This window comes from Synchiropus splendidus, chromosome 13 (genome assembly GCF_027744825.2).
Source record: "Synchiropus splendidus isolate RoL2022-P1 chromosome 13, RoL_Sspl_1.0, whole genome shotgun sequence".
NCBI classification, from domain to species: Eukaryota; Metazoa; Chordata; class Actinopteri; order Syngnathiformes; family Callionymidae; genus Synchiropus; species Synchiropus splendidus.
In genome coordinates, this window is record NC_071346.1 from 10327501 (window position 1) to 10340453 (window position 12953).

General features: G+C 44.4%; 1 protein-coding gene across 1 annotated transcript in view; it reads right to left on the minus strand.

Annotated features, from left to right (window-relative positions):
* Window positions 1-2568: 2568 nt before the first annotated feature.
* Window positions 2569-12953, minus strand: part of ephb3a (eph receptor B3a) — a 35611-nt gene continuing 25226 nt past the window's right edge. The window contains exons 12-15 of the mRNA XM_053882724.1: window positions 10893-11108; window positions 10347-10496; window positions 8397-8590; window positions 2569-4407 (exon numbers count right to left, since the gene is read on the minus strand). Coding sequence (XP_053738699.1) covers window positions 4293-4407; window positions 8397-8590; window positions 10347-10496; window positions 10893-11108 — 675 coding nt within the window. The 3' untranslated portion in view covers window positions 2569-4292. The remainder of the gene's footprint in view (window positions 4408-8396; window positions 8591-10346; window positions 10497-10892; window positions 11109-12953) is intronic.

The window sequence follows — 12953 nt, forward strand, 5'->3', positions numbered from 1 at the left end:
CTCCTTCCTTGAGCTCCTCTCCAGCACGACTCGGTGCAGCTTTTTCAATTAAAACACAGACAGTTTCACATGGAAATTATTGCTGAAGAGACTTTGATTTCCGTTTGTGCTTGCGGTGCAGAGATGCAGAAATTCTTTCAAAAAAAAAAAAAAAAAGGGGCGGGGGGCTGGTACACAGTCATTAAAAAGTCTGGTGTTTCTTGTGTTTCTCTCCAGTTTTGGCTTCTTGCTTTCAGGCTTAAGAGGGTATCTTTCCATTGATGAGCCGGCGCAGGCAGCCTCAGCACCTCCAGCAGCAAATCACTACTCTGTTAAAGGGCCCTGATGCGTTGCAAACTCTCCTGCCAAGCCTGCCCGCTCCAAATCGGCCCGCTCGCAGACCCCCTGTAATTGGAGGCATTAAACTCGCCTTGGACTGGATGGCGAATGAGTGTTTTGAGCTCCGATGAGGGTTCACAAGTAGATGCAGCTAAATCTGACAAATCGCTGCTGCATACCCGCGGGTTTCTTACATGTTTTTTCGGAACCGTGTGGAGCCAGTGCGACAGCCGAGATGTTGTTAATCTCACTTTAATCGTCGGGGCGATGCAGGGATTTGACGTGCCACTGCAAAAGCGTCTGGTCTCTGACCATCTACCAGCAGCCGCGACCTAAAAAGGAACTGTCATCCTGCCGCCGCGTCCTCTCGCCCCTCTCCACCGAGCGCGCTCATTAAAACCTCGGCGAGTAACCGTCTCTACTCATTCCTCATCACTTAATGGCCTGTAATACGTTAATGAGATATTTTTCTGTAGCTTTCCACGGCTGTTTAGATGCACCAATTTGACGTGTTTACATACCCGGCTTCACAAGGAAGGGTGGGGTGCGCACAGCAGTCGGAACGGGGTGTTCTTTGTTGAAGGCCGGTACTGGTTTGCCTCAACTGTGAGATGAATCAGATCATGCACAACTTGAGATTGCTGCGTTTGATTTAAGAGTGAAATGCCAGCCACAAGGTTCAATTCACCCGAGACGTTTTTTAAAAACTGAGTTAAGATATTCTGCCTTTATGTTTTAAATAACGGAATAAATAACAATGTTGCACGAATTAATGCGAAGACAAACACAGAGGAAGTTACTGCGTCTGTTTACTGAGCGAACTTCAGCTGCACAGCCGCACATCACCCAGTGTCACTGCCCTATTTGCTTCTTCATCCCGTTTTGCTTCCAGGGCTCAGTTTTATGACGTCATTTCCTGTCCGCATGCACACATGGTTGTAGCCGCTAGATACATAAATTAGCATAACTTGCTTACGTCACTGCACCCACGTCCAATTATTTTATCAGAAATTTTGTTAAAATATCCGAATTGTTGAATACAAGTCAAATGTAGTGATATACATATAAAATAAGGTTAAAATACAGTTAATACGTCGGCGTAGTACTCTAGCAATTCAAATTCTGCTTCTCTTGATGAAATACGAGTGTGTAGTGAGGCGTGGCGTAATGACGTTGCTAATTTTATGCTAATTTATGTGTCAAGCAGCTAGACCCATGTGCGCATGTGGACAGGAAATGACGTCTTGAAATACCAATGTGCGCATGCGGACAGGAAATGACGTCATAAGCCTGAGCCCTGGAAGCAAAACGGGATGAGGAAGCAAATAGAGCAGTGACACCCTGTCTGTTCACAGTGGAGCTACTTGGCTACATGCTAGCTGAGTGACGCTATTAACCGCATTATCCTGGTCATGTAGTCCGACTAAGGGAAATTCAAATTTCTCTCCAGTAGTCGGACTATGCTGTTTACACGCATTTTAAAAGTGCAAACTTAGCCGTAACGTCTGCTATTCTGCCACTGTCCAATGTATAAAGAAAAGACTGAGCAGTGACGGTCTTCCATGCTGCTTTTGATTCCACAGTCGGGTCGCTGTTGCCAGCAGGTGTAACCCTGCTCTGTTTGATACTCATGCTGGTTGTGTTTAATGCTGCATTGTAGCCGCCCGACAAAAGACGGTGAAGAAGAAAGGCAATTGTTTCGGTGAATATTCGGTGTGTACTCTTTCCATTTCCATTTTCTGCTCAGAGTAGGCAAGCTTCCTTTTTATGCGACGAGACTCTCACCCACGCAGCAAACCGCAGCTCTGTACACACACGCTAGATTAAAAAGTTCATTTACCCGAGCTGCACTGATTTTTAACCGGCGTACGATGGATTTGTGGAAGAGCGTTTCTACGGGTCAGAGATGAAGTCTGCGATAGATCTGTCGTCTCACAGCAGCAGGAGGCGTCTGCTTCACCCCACTGAACTCTGCTATTTTGAAAAAAAAAAAAGGGAAAAAAGTTTAAAGGAATCCCACTCTCGACGCCTCTAACTGACTAAAACGCTCCGAACAGTCCAGTGGTCTCATTAAATGGCGTCCAGAGCAGAGCGGCCTTTGATTAATCTTAAAACTTAATGAGTCCATCTCGAGCCGCTGTGATGTTCCGACGAAGGAGGTAAAAAAAAACACACTCGCTATTCCGTCTTTTCATCCCTCGGCCATATGAGAGGAGACCTGTTCAACCCACAGAAGACTCCAAGAAATCAAAGAGAATAGCAGAGACCTGTTTAATAATTTATTTGCATATGATTATCGTAAAAATACTGAAAGAGAAATGCTTGTTTTTTGATTTTTGACTTTTTTTTTCTTCCTTTGTACAATCTAACACACCTTTTAATTGTACAGCAAAGCGTCCGCCCTCACAGACGTTTGTTTCGTCATCCACTGTGACATTTAGTTTGACCTTTGAGCGCCTACTGTCAAACCAACAAGAGTGTAAACAAGGCGGCTCATGGACGCTGGCTAATGCTGATGACAAATATACTGGTATATACAGTTCAAACAGCCGGCGTGCCGAGGAATATAGAGAGATGAGGTTTCACGTCAGTGTTTCTAGGTCAGGTCGCTAACAAGGGCCGTCATCTGGACGGTGACCTTTTTAATTCTCGCTGATCTGTCACACATTCGCCAAAGTGAGATATACGACACAGCACGGGTCATGGTCAACGGGACAACGCCACACATTCTGCGCTGAGAGTACTCTGTCATTCCTTCATGTTGGTCTGGATATTGGACAGTCTGTTGTTTTGGAAACAAGTTAGCTGCTGATATCGCCCTCTGAAAAAGTACACACTGGATGCAGTACATCTCTTAGGCTGGAATACACTGGGCTGCTTCACTTCAGCGTTTCATTGATGTCACAGAACCTTGCCGGCTTGTTTTATACTCATTTATAGGGGATGTTTATTGCTTCTTTTAAGTACCTGTGACATCGGCAAGGCCACACAGCACTTAGAATACTGGTGTTGGTGAAGAAGGATTTGAGACTTAGGGGTCAAAAAGATACATAGCGGTGAGGTCGGCCTTCTATCTAAAGCCTCTTTTAGGTGTATATTACCAGGTGGCAAACATGGTGGTCGCAGTTAAGGGGCTAACTTGTTTCCAAAATGTCAGTGTGTCATTAATGAAAAAACGCAATATTTAAAAAAACACTGAGCCCCTGTTTAAAACCCACACAAACACCTTTTTACGTAGCAACAGGTCATAGCCGGCATTCAAAACAATGCGTATAAATGAACCGGACAGGATTAAAAAAAACATGGACCTTAAAGTCCGCTCCAAAGCGACCGTTTACAGTGAGAAATTATTGATATGGTCGCCCCGCTGTTCGTCGTGAAGACGCTTCCACTTTGGCATGCACACATCGTGTCCCCCACAGTGTCGGTCCCATCTCGGGCGGGCGAGATGACACGAAGACTTGGATGCTTTGTACAGAAATCGAACACCGACAATCTCCCAACTACACGAGGAAGACTTCATTTTAGAGGAAGCAGATTTCATCGTCTTGTTTTCAAAAAGTTGTAAAACAAAAATGTGCTTAGAGGGTCTCCAGATGTTCGAAGCAAAGGCTGCTTGGCACTGTTGTATCGTCCTGCGTCTTATGGTTCCGAGCTTGGCAGCTCCAAGTTTGAGAAGATCGTGAAGAAGATTCCAACCGTCAGAAAACACATGCAGACATGCAAACACAACCTGAGAGGGGCAATAAGAAGTTTGGCTTTATGTCACCACAATGAGAACACACACACACACACACACTCACACACTGCAATGGAACGTTCTCTTTTTTACTGCCAGTAAATCTCCAGTTATTTGAAGAGGAATCCACAAAGTAGTCCGGAATCTGGAGTCCCTGTTCAGTCTTTTTATTTTACATCAAGCTCTTCAAAAGAGAGTTTCTAGGTAGTTTATTCCCTCCCCAGTTCGCAGCGGCTCACACTCTGATGGGGAGAGTTTGGCTCATTTGTTGCCGAACAATTTCCTGACTGCTGCTGTCCGGACTTTTTCTGTTGTGTCCCGGGAGCGTCCCTCCGAGCCGCAGCAGGTCCCTGCCAACACACAAGCACACAGGTCAGCAGCAGGTTCGCAGCCTCTGTAAATAAAACATGGGGCTCCTTATTACTTGTCTCGTTGCCTCCGAGACGGTCGGTGAGAGTTCAAAAGAACTCAGCGGGACCAAACTACTCAATTGATCCAAACTCATGCAGGACGCCGTATATTTAGTTTCTAAATGATTCCTATGTATTATTTATCATTTTAGAGAAAACAGACCAGCCGTTGAGCGCGTTTTGTTCCGGAGCCAATGTCCTTGTTTTTAATGCCCTTGTGGCTGGCGATACGTTTCAGATAGCACAGTGTTTTCATATCCTTTCTCCCCAGCCATTATCTGTCTCTGAGCATTTCGGAGCAGCAGAGATACGCAGGCAGCCGTGGAAGGCTGTTTGAATCGTGCTCCGACAACAAGATGCCGCCCGCTTCTGCTTCCCTCCATCTACCGCTGGTGCACACGCATGAGGCTGTAAATGAATCATCGGCATGTCATCTGCGTACGGTGACATGCAGCAGGACACAAAACCTTCACTTCCTTCTCTCCCTTCACAGCACACCCTCCCCTGATGCAGTAAAAAGCTCATTAGCAACCTAATTAAACACATCCCTCTCTTTTAGCTTCACTTCAGTCTCCCTTATTACTCGCACTTCATCACATCCTGCTTTTCCACATCAGCAGCTCTGGCTTCTGTCTGTCCCGTCACCTACATTTCACCATCCAGCCAAGCATTGGGGGAATTAAAGCGAGGTCGGCCATTACATTTCCACACACAATTAGCTTAGATGAACCCAAATCCTGGCACCGCCGTCGCCCTCGGGGGCTCTCTGTGTTGGTGTGAAACTGCGAGCCGAGGAGTTGGCACAAGACCTGCACGCCGTATGTTTGAATTCTGTCTTTTGTGCCCGCCGGAAGAAGGACGGCGTTGTATCGTCAGATCTCTCGAGTGGAGGATGCACGCTTGATTTATTATACATCATTGCGGAGCTGAGGAGCCAGCATCTGAGGCAGCACTTCTCTTGCAACAAACTGGATGCCGAGCAAACAAAAGTTCTGACAAAAACATCAGTGACACCCGCAGAAACCTTTAATAAACATGAGAGCGCAAACCTATAAATAAGTCAACACAAGCGGATGCCCCGCGCGTGCAGGCTCGCGTCCAGGCTAAACATCAAGCTAGCACACAAGTCCATATCAATATACCTGTCCTTTCACCTTGATGCCGCGACACAGTAGCTTAAAGTGTCTAATATCAATATTTCATGAGAAAATACTTCAATACTAGAGTCAAACACAAAAACTGCATTGATGTAGCATAGTTGCTAACAGCTAACATGGCACGAGTGGATGCTACACAGAGAAAAGGCTGTACGTTGAAATGAAAAACAATGGCATATAGGTTGGCAAGTTGTGCAGACTTGCGTTTTTCAGTCATTACACAAGTTTTTCTTTGTTATAGGATTCTTTGTAGCATAAAGAGCTGCTGCTTGACGGCACATAAGCAATAGGTATTAAAATATATCGTATCCTCACACCTGTATCAAGATATGTATCGCATCGCTGCATTCCTGCCAATACGAAGTATATCAATATGATGCAAGTTAGAAAATAAAAACTGCTCAGTACATCCCTGCAGACTGTTCGCCAGTTGCTACTCTTTCATGTAAGGTCATTGGGAAAATTGAAAGGCTAAAACTATTGTAGAACCACACTTCAGTTTCACACAAGGAACAGAATTTAAAACTTAAAAATATAGACACTTGACTAGGTGAAGTGTTGAAAGGTCTTGATTTCAAACTCTTGTGGGCCACAAAAAAAGCCTTGAGTGAAGGGCAACTTGCACAGCAAGTGCCCCAGGATGGGAAAAGCTGGATTTCTGTCGCCTTGCTTTCCTCAGGTTTAGACACCGATGTGGCAACATACCAAATGCTAAACCAGGAAAACAAGTCTTCAGCAGCAAACCTTTCAAAGGTAGACATAAACATCACCAGGTTGGCATCTGTTTACCTCCAGTTCCACGTGCTTCAGTCTATGTCGTTTAATTATTACAACACCATCTTGGAGTCGTCTCATCTGTTTGAGCTTGAAGTTCAAAATAAGCACCGTTCGCATGTTCTTTTTGCTCAAGGAGAGACTTGGGGGATGAATAAATCCAGCACCCACTGGCAGCAACATCAATCGGCACCTGTGTGTCCACACTGGCAGGGGAAGTGTCAGCAGAAAAGAGTCAGATGTCTGTCTGGCAACATTCTCAGTGGGTGCACTCAACTCAGCCCAAAGCATAAAACACAACAGCAGAAAAGCTTGCTGTGCCTCTCCGCAGACCGGCCATATTTTCTTTCGGTGACATCTTATTCCAAGGGGCCGGAGGCAGTCGCAGCCAGCGTATACATTACGGAAGACAGTTGCGCATGAGTTGGGGGAAACAAATTGTATGTAAGATGTGTGTGTGTGTCTTTAGACAAGAACTGAATAGTTTCTGCTGGAATCCGAGCAACACTTTTTGTGTCCCACAAAGGGAGAATTGGCTGACTAAGAAGAAGAAATGTTTTTGAACCAAGATCAGTAAAAAAAAAGAGCTTTTTAAGACATTTCCAATGAAAATAGAGCAGCCAGTCATCACCACACAAGACGTCTGAACATGAAAATAAACTCCTTTTTCGACATCCAGTGATCTAATATAGACTTCCCCTTGTTATATTTTGTGGAGTTTTATTGTAGCAGTTAAAGTCTTATTTTGTATCTCTAAACTAGGATTGAGGCCGACATGAAACCACTGAAGCGCTTCTAAACTTACATCATCAAAGTCCATGAACCTGGATTTCACCATGTTGTGGAGCTAAAAATATGTTGAATCTTAAGAAGAGTCTGCTGCAGGTGGAACTGCAGGGAGAAACTATAGAGGAAAACAGAATAATGTAGAATCACCTCAAACATCTATCGGTGGATATTGACTGCTTTTATGTTGACGCTCAGTGACTTTTAACAACGCACTGTTGGATGCACAGCATAGTGACCATGTATTATATACAATGATGCAACATGCATGCAACGTGCAACATACTGCAATAAAACATCAAATAAATGTTTGAAGAAGTAAAAGTAGCTCCGTCCTTTAATGCAGCTTTAATTTCCAGGACTAGTGGGAGGACCCCAGTACCACTCAGAAACACTATTTCCTGCATTTTGAGGTGAGAACTTTGTGTTTCCAACAGCAAGCATGTGAGACATGGGATGTTTTCCTGACTCTTGTATGGATATGATCTTTGTGTATCCCCACAAAGCTGGTTTATAGTTGCCTTTAAACTCCCATAGAGCACCAACAACCCGTGAACTGGAGAATGCTACTTTCTGTCTCTATTGTGGCAAAGGAGGAGCCACTCTGAACTATAGTTTAACTTAAAAATGTAACCAACACAACCAGGTTGAAGAACAAAGATAATTATTGCCCAAACATAGCAAAATCTCCATATCGTACTGCAACAGTTGAAGCCCTCATACTGGCTAAGAATCACTAGGTTGCCTTTATATGCCCGTAGTGCGCCAACTATCATGCTATTCTCACGTGATCTGGAGAATCTAGATGGCACTTTCGGTGGAAACCTGGGGTGAGTCGGTAAATTTTGATGACATTCAACAAAGTGGAAAGTGGGTGAACAAATAGGGTTTCAGTACAGCCCTATTCACGCCATCTTGTTGCAGTATCACAACATTAAATCAGTAAAAAACAAGATGGGCGGCACGTATGCAAGAGTTCCAAAAGAGTACCAAAGATACGAGTTTAAACATTATATCCACATTTTCCAAAATAAGCTAAATAAAATCTTTAGCGTAAAAAAAAGGGTAATAAAGTAATAAGCCTACTTTCTGTCCAAACGCTTCACCTTTAGCCCAGATGCAGTGATACATTCTAAAAGCCCCAGACAAATGCTTGAGTCTCAAGAGGCTAAGATGAGGAGCTCTGGAAAAGAGCAGCGACGGCAGACTCACCCTGAGTAGCTACTGGTCACCATCTTGAGGCTGCCAGCGTTCCGCAGCAGCTTGTCCAACGTGCTGACGATTCTGGAGAACTTGGGCCTCAGGTTTCTCTCCTTCATCCAGCACTCCAGCATCAGCTGGTGCAGAACCATGGGACAGTCCATGGGCGGGGGCAGTCGATAGTCCTGCTCGACAGCCGTCATCACCTGAGACGACACATAATGGGTCCTCAAAATCAGCCTTTGTATTCGGTTGATGTTTTGGCATGTCGCAGCGAAACTGTCATAAATTCAAAGCTTGTTTTTTAAAAAGACCCCACCCCCCCACCAACTCCCACCCCTTCGAAACGGTAGAAACAGCGATGTTAAGCATTCCCTTACTTGTCACTTCAAAACCGCTCTGATTGACGGCGGCGACAATAAGCGGAGGCTGGAAATATTAACCCGTTCACTTGATTTCACTTGAGCAGCTGCGTTTTCATCCAGGAGCTCGGAGAGAATCTTAACTCCCCACAATAATAAAAAATAAATGCCACTTGGGAGCAATAAAGCGTTTTTTTGTGCTGCACTCCTCCTCTCCTGCTGCGAGTCCTTGTGATTTTTGTGTTTTGTCCGAGACGCGGAGAGGCTGTGTTCATATATTTGTTGACTTTGTTGCTTATTGAGCCGCGACTGTGCTGCAAAAAGCTAGCGGGAATAAACACTTTAATATTTTCATTATTGCATGCGGCTTTGGTCTGAAGCTTGAACATACATTGCTTCATTCTCTTCTTTTTTCTCGCGATTACTGTTACAAGTTTTTGAAGCACGATATGGATTCCACCGAGAATACCACGGTGACACACGGCTTCAGTATTTTGCTGCGGAAAAGAGGAACTGGGAGATTTCCTTTCTCTTTCCGTTGCGTTCGCTGCTGTGGTGGCGTCTCTGTGTAGTGCAGATAGCCTACAGGTAACAAGCGCCGAAAAAAAAATCAGTCTTTGAGTGTGTGTCTGCGACTGTGTCAAGAGGGAGTTGAGCAGCGAGGAAGTGAAAGGGGAGAGCCGGCAAGTGTTGTAAATAAGATGGTGATAAGTAGACAACAGGCTCGCAGCCGCGCCAGAAAGAAACGTTTTTGACTGGATTTTGTCTACTTTGTCTGATCATGGGGGGCTGTTAGAGTTCAATTTTTATATTTAACCACAATTAAAAAACACTCCCAACATGGGAAATGCACTGCCTGTCCAATTTGAGGCACAATATTTATGATGTGGCGACATGTCTTAGATCAGTTTTTACTGTTGGCGGGGGGCGCCATCACTTTCTTTATCATTTTTTCTTTTCGAGAACTTCTCCATAGTTGTTAACTATCACAGATTTGCAGCTGTCAAGTCAATTCAGTGACACACTACTGCCACCACATGTGGCGAATGTATTAAAACTGAGCATCTCACGGCCCTCCCAGCCCAAAGGTGCAATACAAAAATGCATGTATAACTATGTGCATGAATGTCGTTGAACATTCCAAACATTATGGATTAATCATTGACATCTATCAACTTTGGTAGGAGAAGGATGTCTCTTCAGGTATAAGCATCCAATTCATATAGAATTCTATCTCGAGCCAGATTTTGAGATCCTCTAGGCCACTTAAAATGACCTGATTGACCAGATTTGGCCCCCAAGCCTTACATTTGATGCACACGCACAACACAAAAGCTCCATAAAAGCTGAAAAATGAAGACTTTTTCAATGCTTTATGGTGGATAATACGCTGAAAAAAATGGATCTGTCACTAATCGACTTGCCTAATCCGTTCAAGTTTCCATATCTAAATATCATTCGTAATATAGTTTATTTTTATGGCCAATAAATTGGTTATAAAAGGACATAATGATTTTATATGGAACTTTTGTTACCAATGGACTCATTGGTATCGCACTGCAACAGTTGACGCTGTCATAGAATCATGAGGTCGACTTACGTCCTGGTTGCTCATGTCCCAGTAAGGCCTCTCCCCATACGACACCACCTCCCACATGACGATGCCATAGCTCCACACGTCACTGGCGGAGGTGAACTTCCGGAAGGCGATGGCTTCTGGGGCTGTCCATCTGATTGGAATCTTCCCTCCCTGCATGCATAGATGGGGGGGAGGGGTCAGCACAAAGGAAGCTAAATTGTAAAGATGCTCTTCAGGATTTGGAAATATGAAGCTGGAGATGTAACAATTCAGCGGGTCCTTCACTCTTCATGGCCCAAACAAGTGGTTACCTAGTCCACTGGCAAACCTGTCTCCAAGCTCATTTAGTAGCAAAATATACAACTGAACAAACACTGAATTCTATGCAAATAATTTGGTAGAATGTGATCAAACTGTGTGGTAAAACACGAGGAGTTCCAAAGCAACGCTACACCAGCAGCTGTACACGTGTGAAACAAGTCAAAGACAAATTAACAAGCTCAATTGAACATGTAAACACACGGCTGAGTGAACACGCACACACACACACACACGGAAGGCACTCACCAGTGAGCTCGTGTAAGTGGGGTCAGCAGATGTGTCGTCCAGGAAGCGGGACAGACCGAAGTCAGAGACCTTGCAGACCAGGTTGCTGTTGACCAGAATGTTCCGCGCCGCAAGGTCTCGGTGGACGTAGTTCATGTCTGACAGGTACTTCATTCCAGCCGCGATGCCGCGCAGCATCCCCACCAGCTGGGTCATAGTGAAGCGCCCATCGTTCAGCTTCACAGCGAGACAGAGAGAGAGAGAGAGAGACACAGAGGGGGATTCTGTTAATTGATAAAAAAAAAAGGACGGAATAAACACGCTATGGATACGATGGATACACGCTAAGAGTCTTGGGTGAGGAAGCACCTGATACTGCTCATCCATCACGGAGGCCACATGTACATGACACCTGCCATAAAGCGTCATGTCTGCCGCTGACAGCCCCCGACATTTGACCTTTTTATCGAAGCAGCATATTAATCGCAGCCTTTCATCAACAATGCAACCAGTGGCGGCGCCGACATGGAATTCAGAATCCAAAAGCGCATCACTTATTTTGAAGGATTTGAAGAGAAACTAATCACAGAAGCCAATTCTCAACCTCCATCCCAAATTGTACAGCTTGTTCACAGATAAATCACAAGCAGCCTTGAGATTAAAACTCGGAATGATCAATAAGCGGTTATCCTACGCAAATATTTCTTTTCCGACCTTCACCGTGACCAAAGAAACTTCGGTATGTGTTTTGATGGCGCGTGTGTTCTCAGATGTTTGCGAGTCTCTCGGATCAGGCAAGAACTTTGAGTTCCTCTGAGTCAAGGAGTGCGAGAGTGACAGGGAGACAACAGCACAGACTGACAGGCAGGAGTGAAGGATGAGGACGAGGAGGAGGAGGAGGAGAGACATTCAAGCTGGACACTGTTGTTTGTTTCCTTAAATCATGATGGAGGGATGAAGTCAGCTGTTTCAGATGAGAGCGTCTTCACGGTGTTTAACTGTACTGTCTGTTCATCTGTCGCTCATCCGTTATTGATGTCATTTAGCCAGCTACATTTCTATTCAAAAAAATTCACCCAACCTTTCTTCCGCTCCTCAGCCCATTTCATTCGTTCATCCAACCGCTTCATGTATCTGCTCTGTCCATCAAGACACTCATTAATCCAGCCTTTCAGTCGCTGTCTTTCATCCCCCCATGCGTCTTTCTATTCACCGTACACCTTCCCATTTTTACAATCCAGCCGTCCATGCATCCACTCTGCCCACGTTCCATCCATCAATGACATTTTATTCACACACTCATCCATTCCATCACCATCCATCATAAAGCTCCTTCCATCATCCATCATCATTTCCCTCAGCAACCGTTCATTTATTTGTTTATGAACACATTCAACCCACGAAACTAACTTCTCTTCATCCATTAAATTCAGGCAGTTATGCATCATCCATAAGTCCTTCCATCTGTCCAGTCTCCCTGCATCTCTTTTTTAAATAGTTGGCAAACAAAAAATGGAAATAAGTGGAAATGGGCTGCATAAATATTTAACTAAGGACTTTCTGGGATGGATTCATTTTTAAATATTCCGATTTAAGTTGTTTTTTTTTTTAAAGAGCTATCTCTAAGAATCGTGCTTCGGCTCGGGTGTGTAGCCTCAAATGTTTTTGCCGTGATCCAGCTTCACTTTGATTATTCATTTGTTTTGAATTGACTTGCTAAGTTAATCATGGGCTCATGAGCTGCTGCAACAACCATCTTTGACAGAGGCTCTTGGTTTACCCTTCCAGTTTCATATCGCACAGTACTTTTGGACATTGAATGTGACAATAACAAGAACTTGCAATACCGTACAGAAGATTAGATTTTAACTAATGAAATAAAGCCATTGGGAACGTGGGCCGATAAAAGAGTTGGTCTTTCGTGGGAATATTGAAAGATCTTCTGCGAATACAAAGACACATTTGGCTCCGTGATTCAGTATTATGTGAAGTGCATTTTCTTGCCAACACTGGACGTCTTGTCCAAAACATTCCTGACCATCAAATACTGACATCAGGGTCCTTGTTTTTGATGGGACGTTT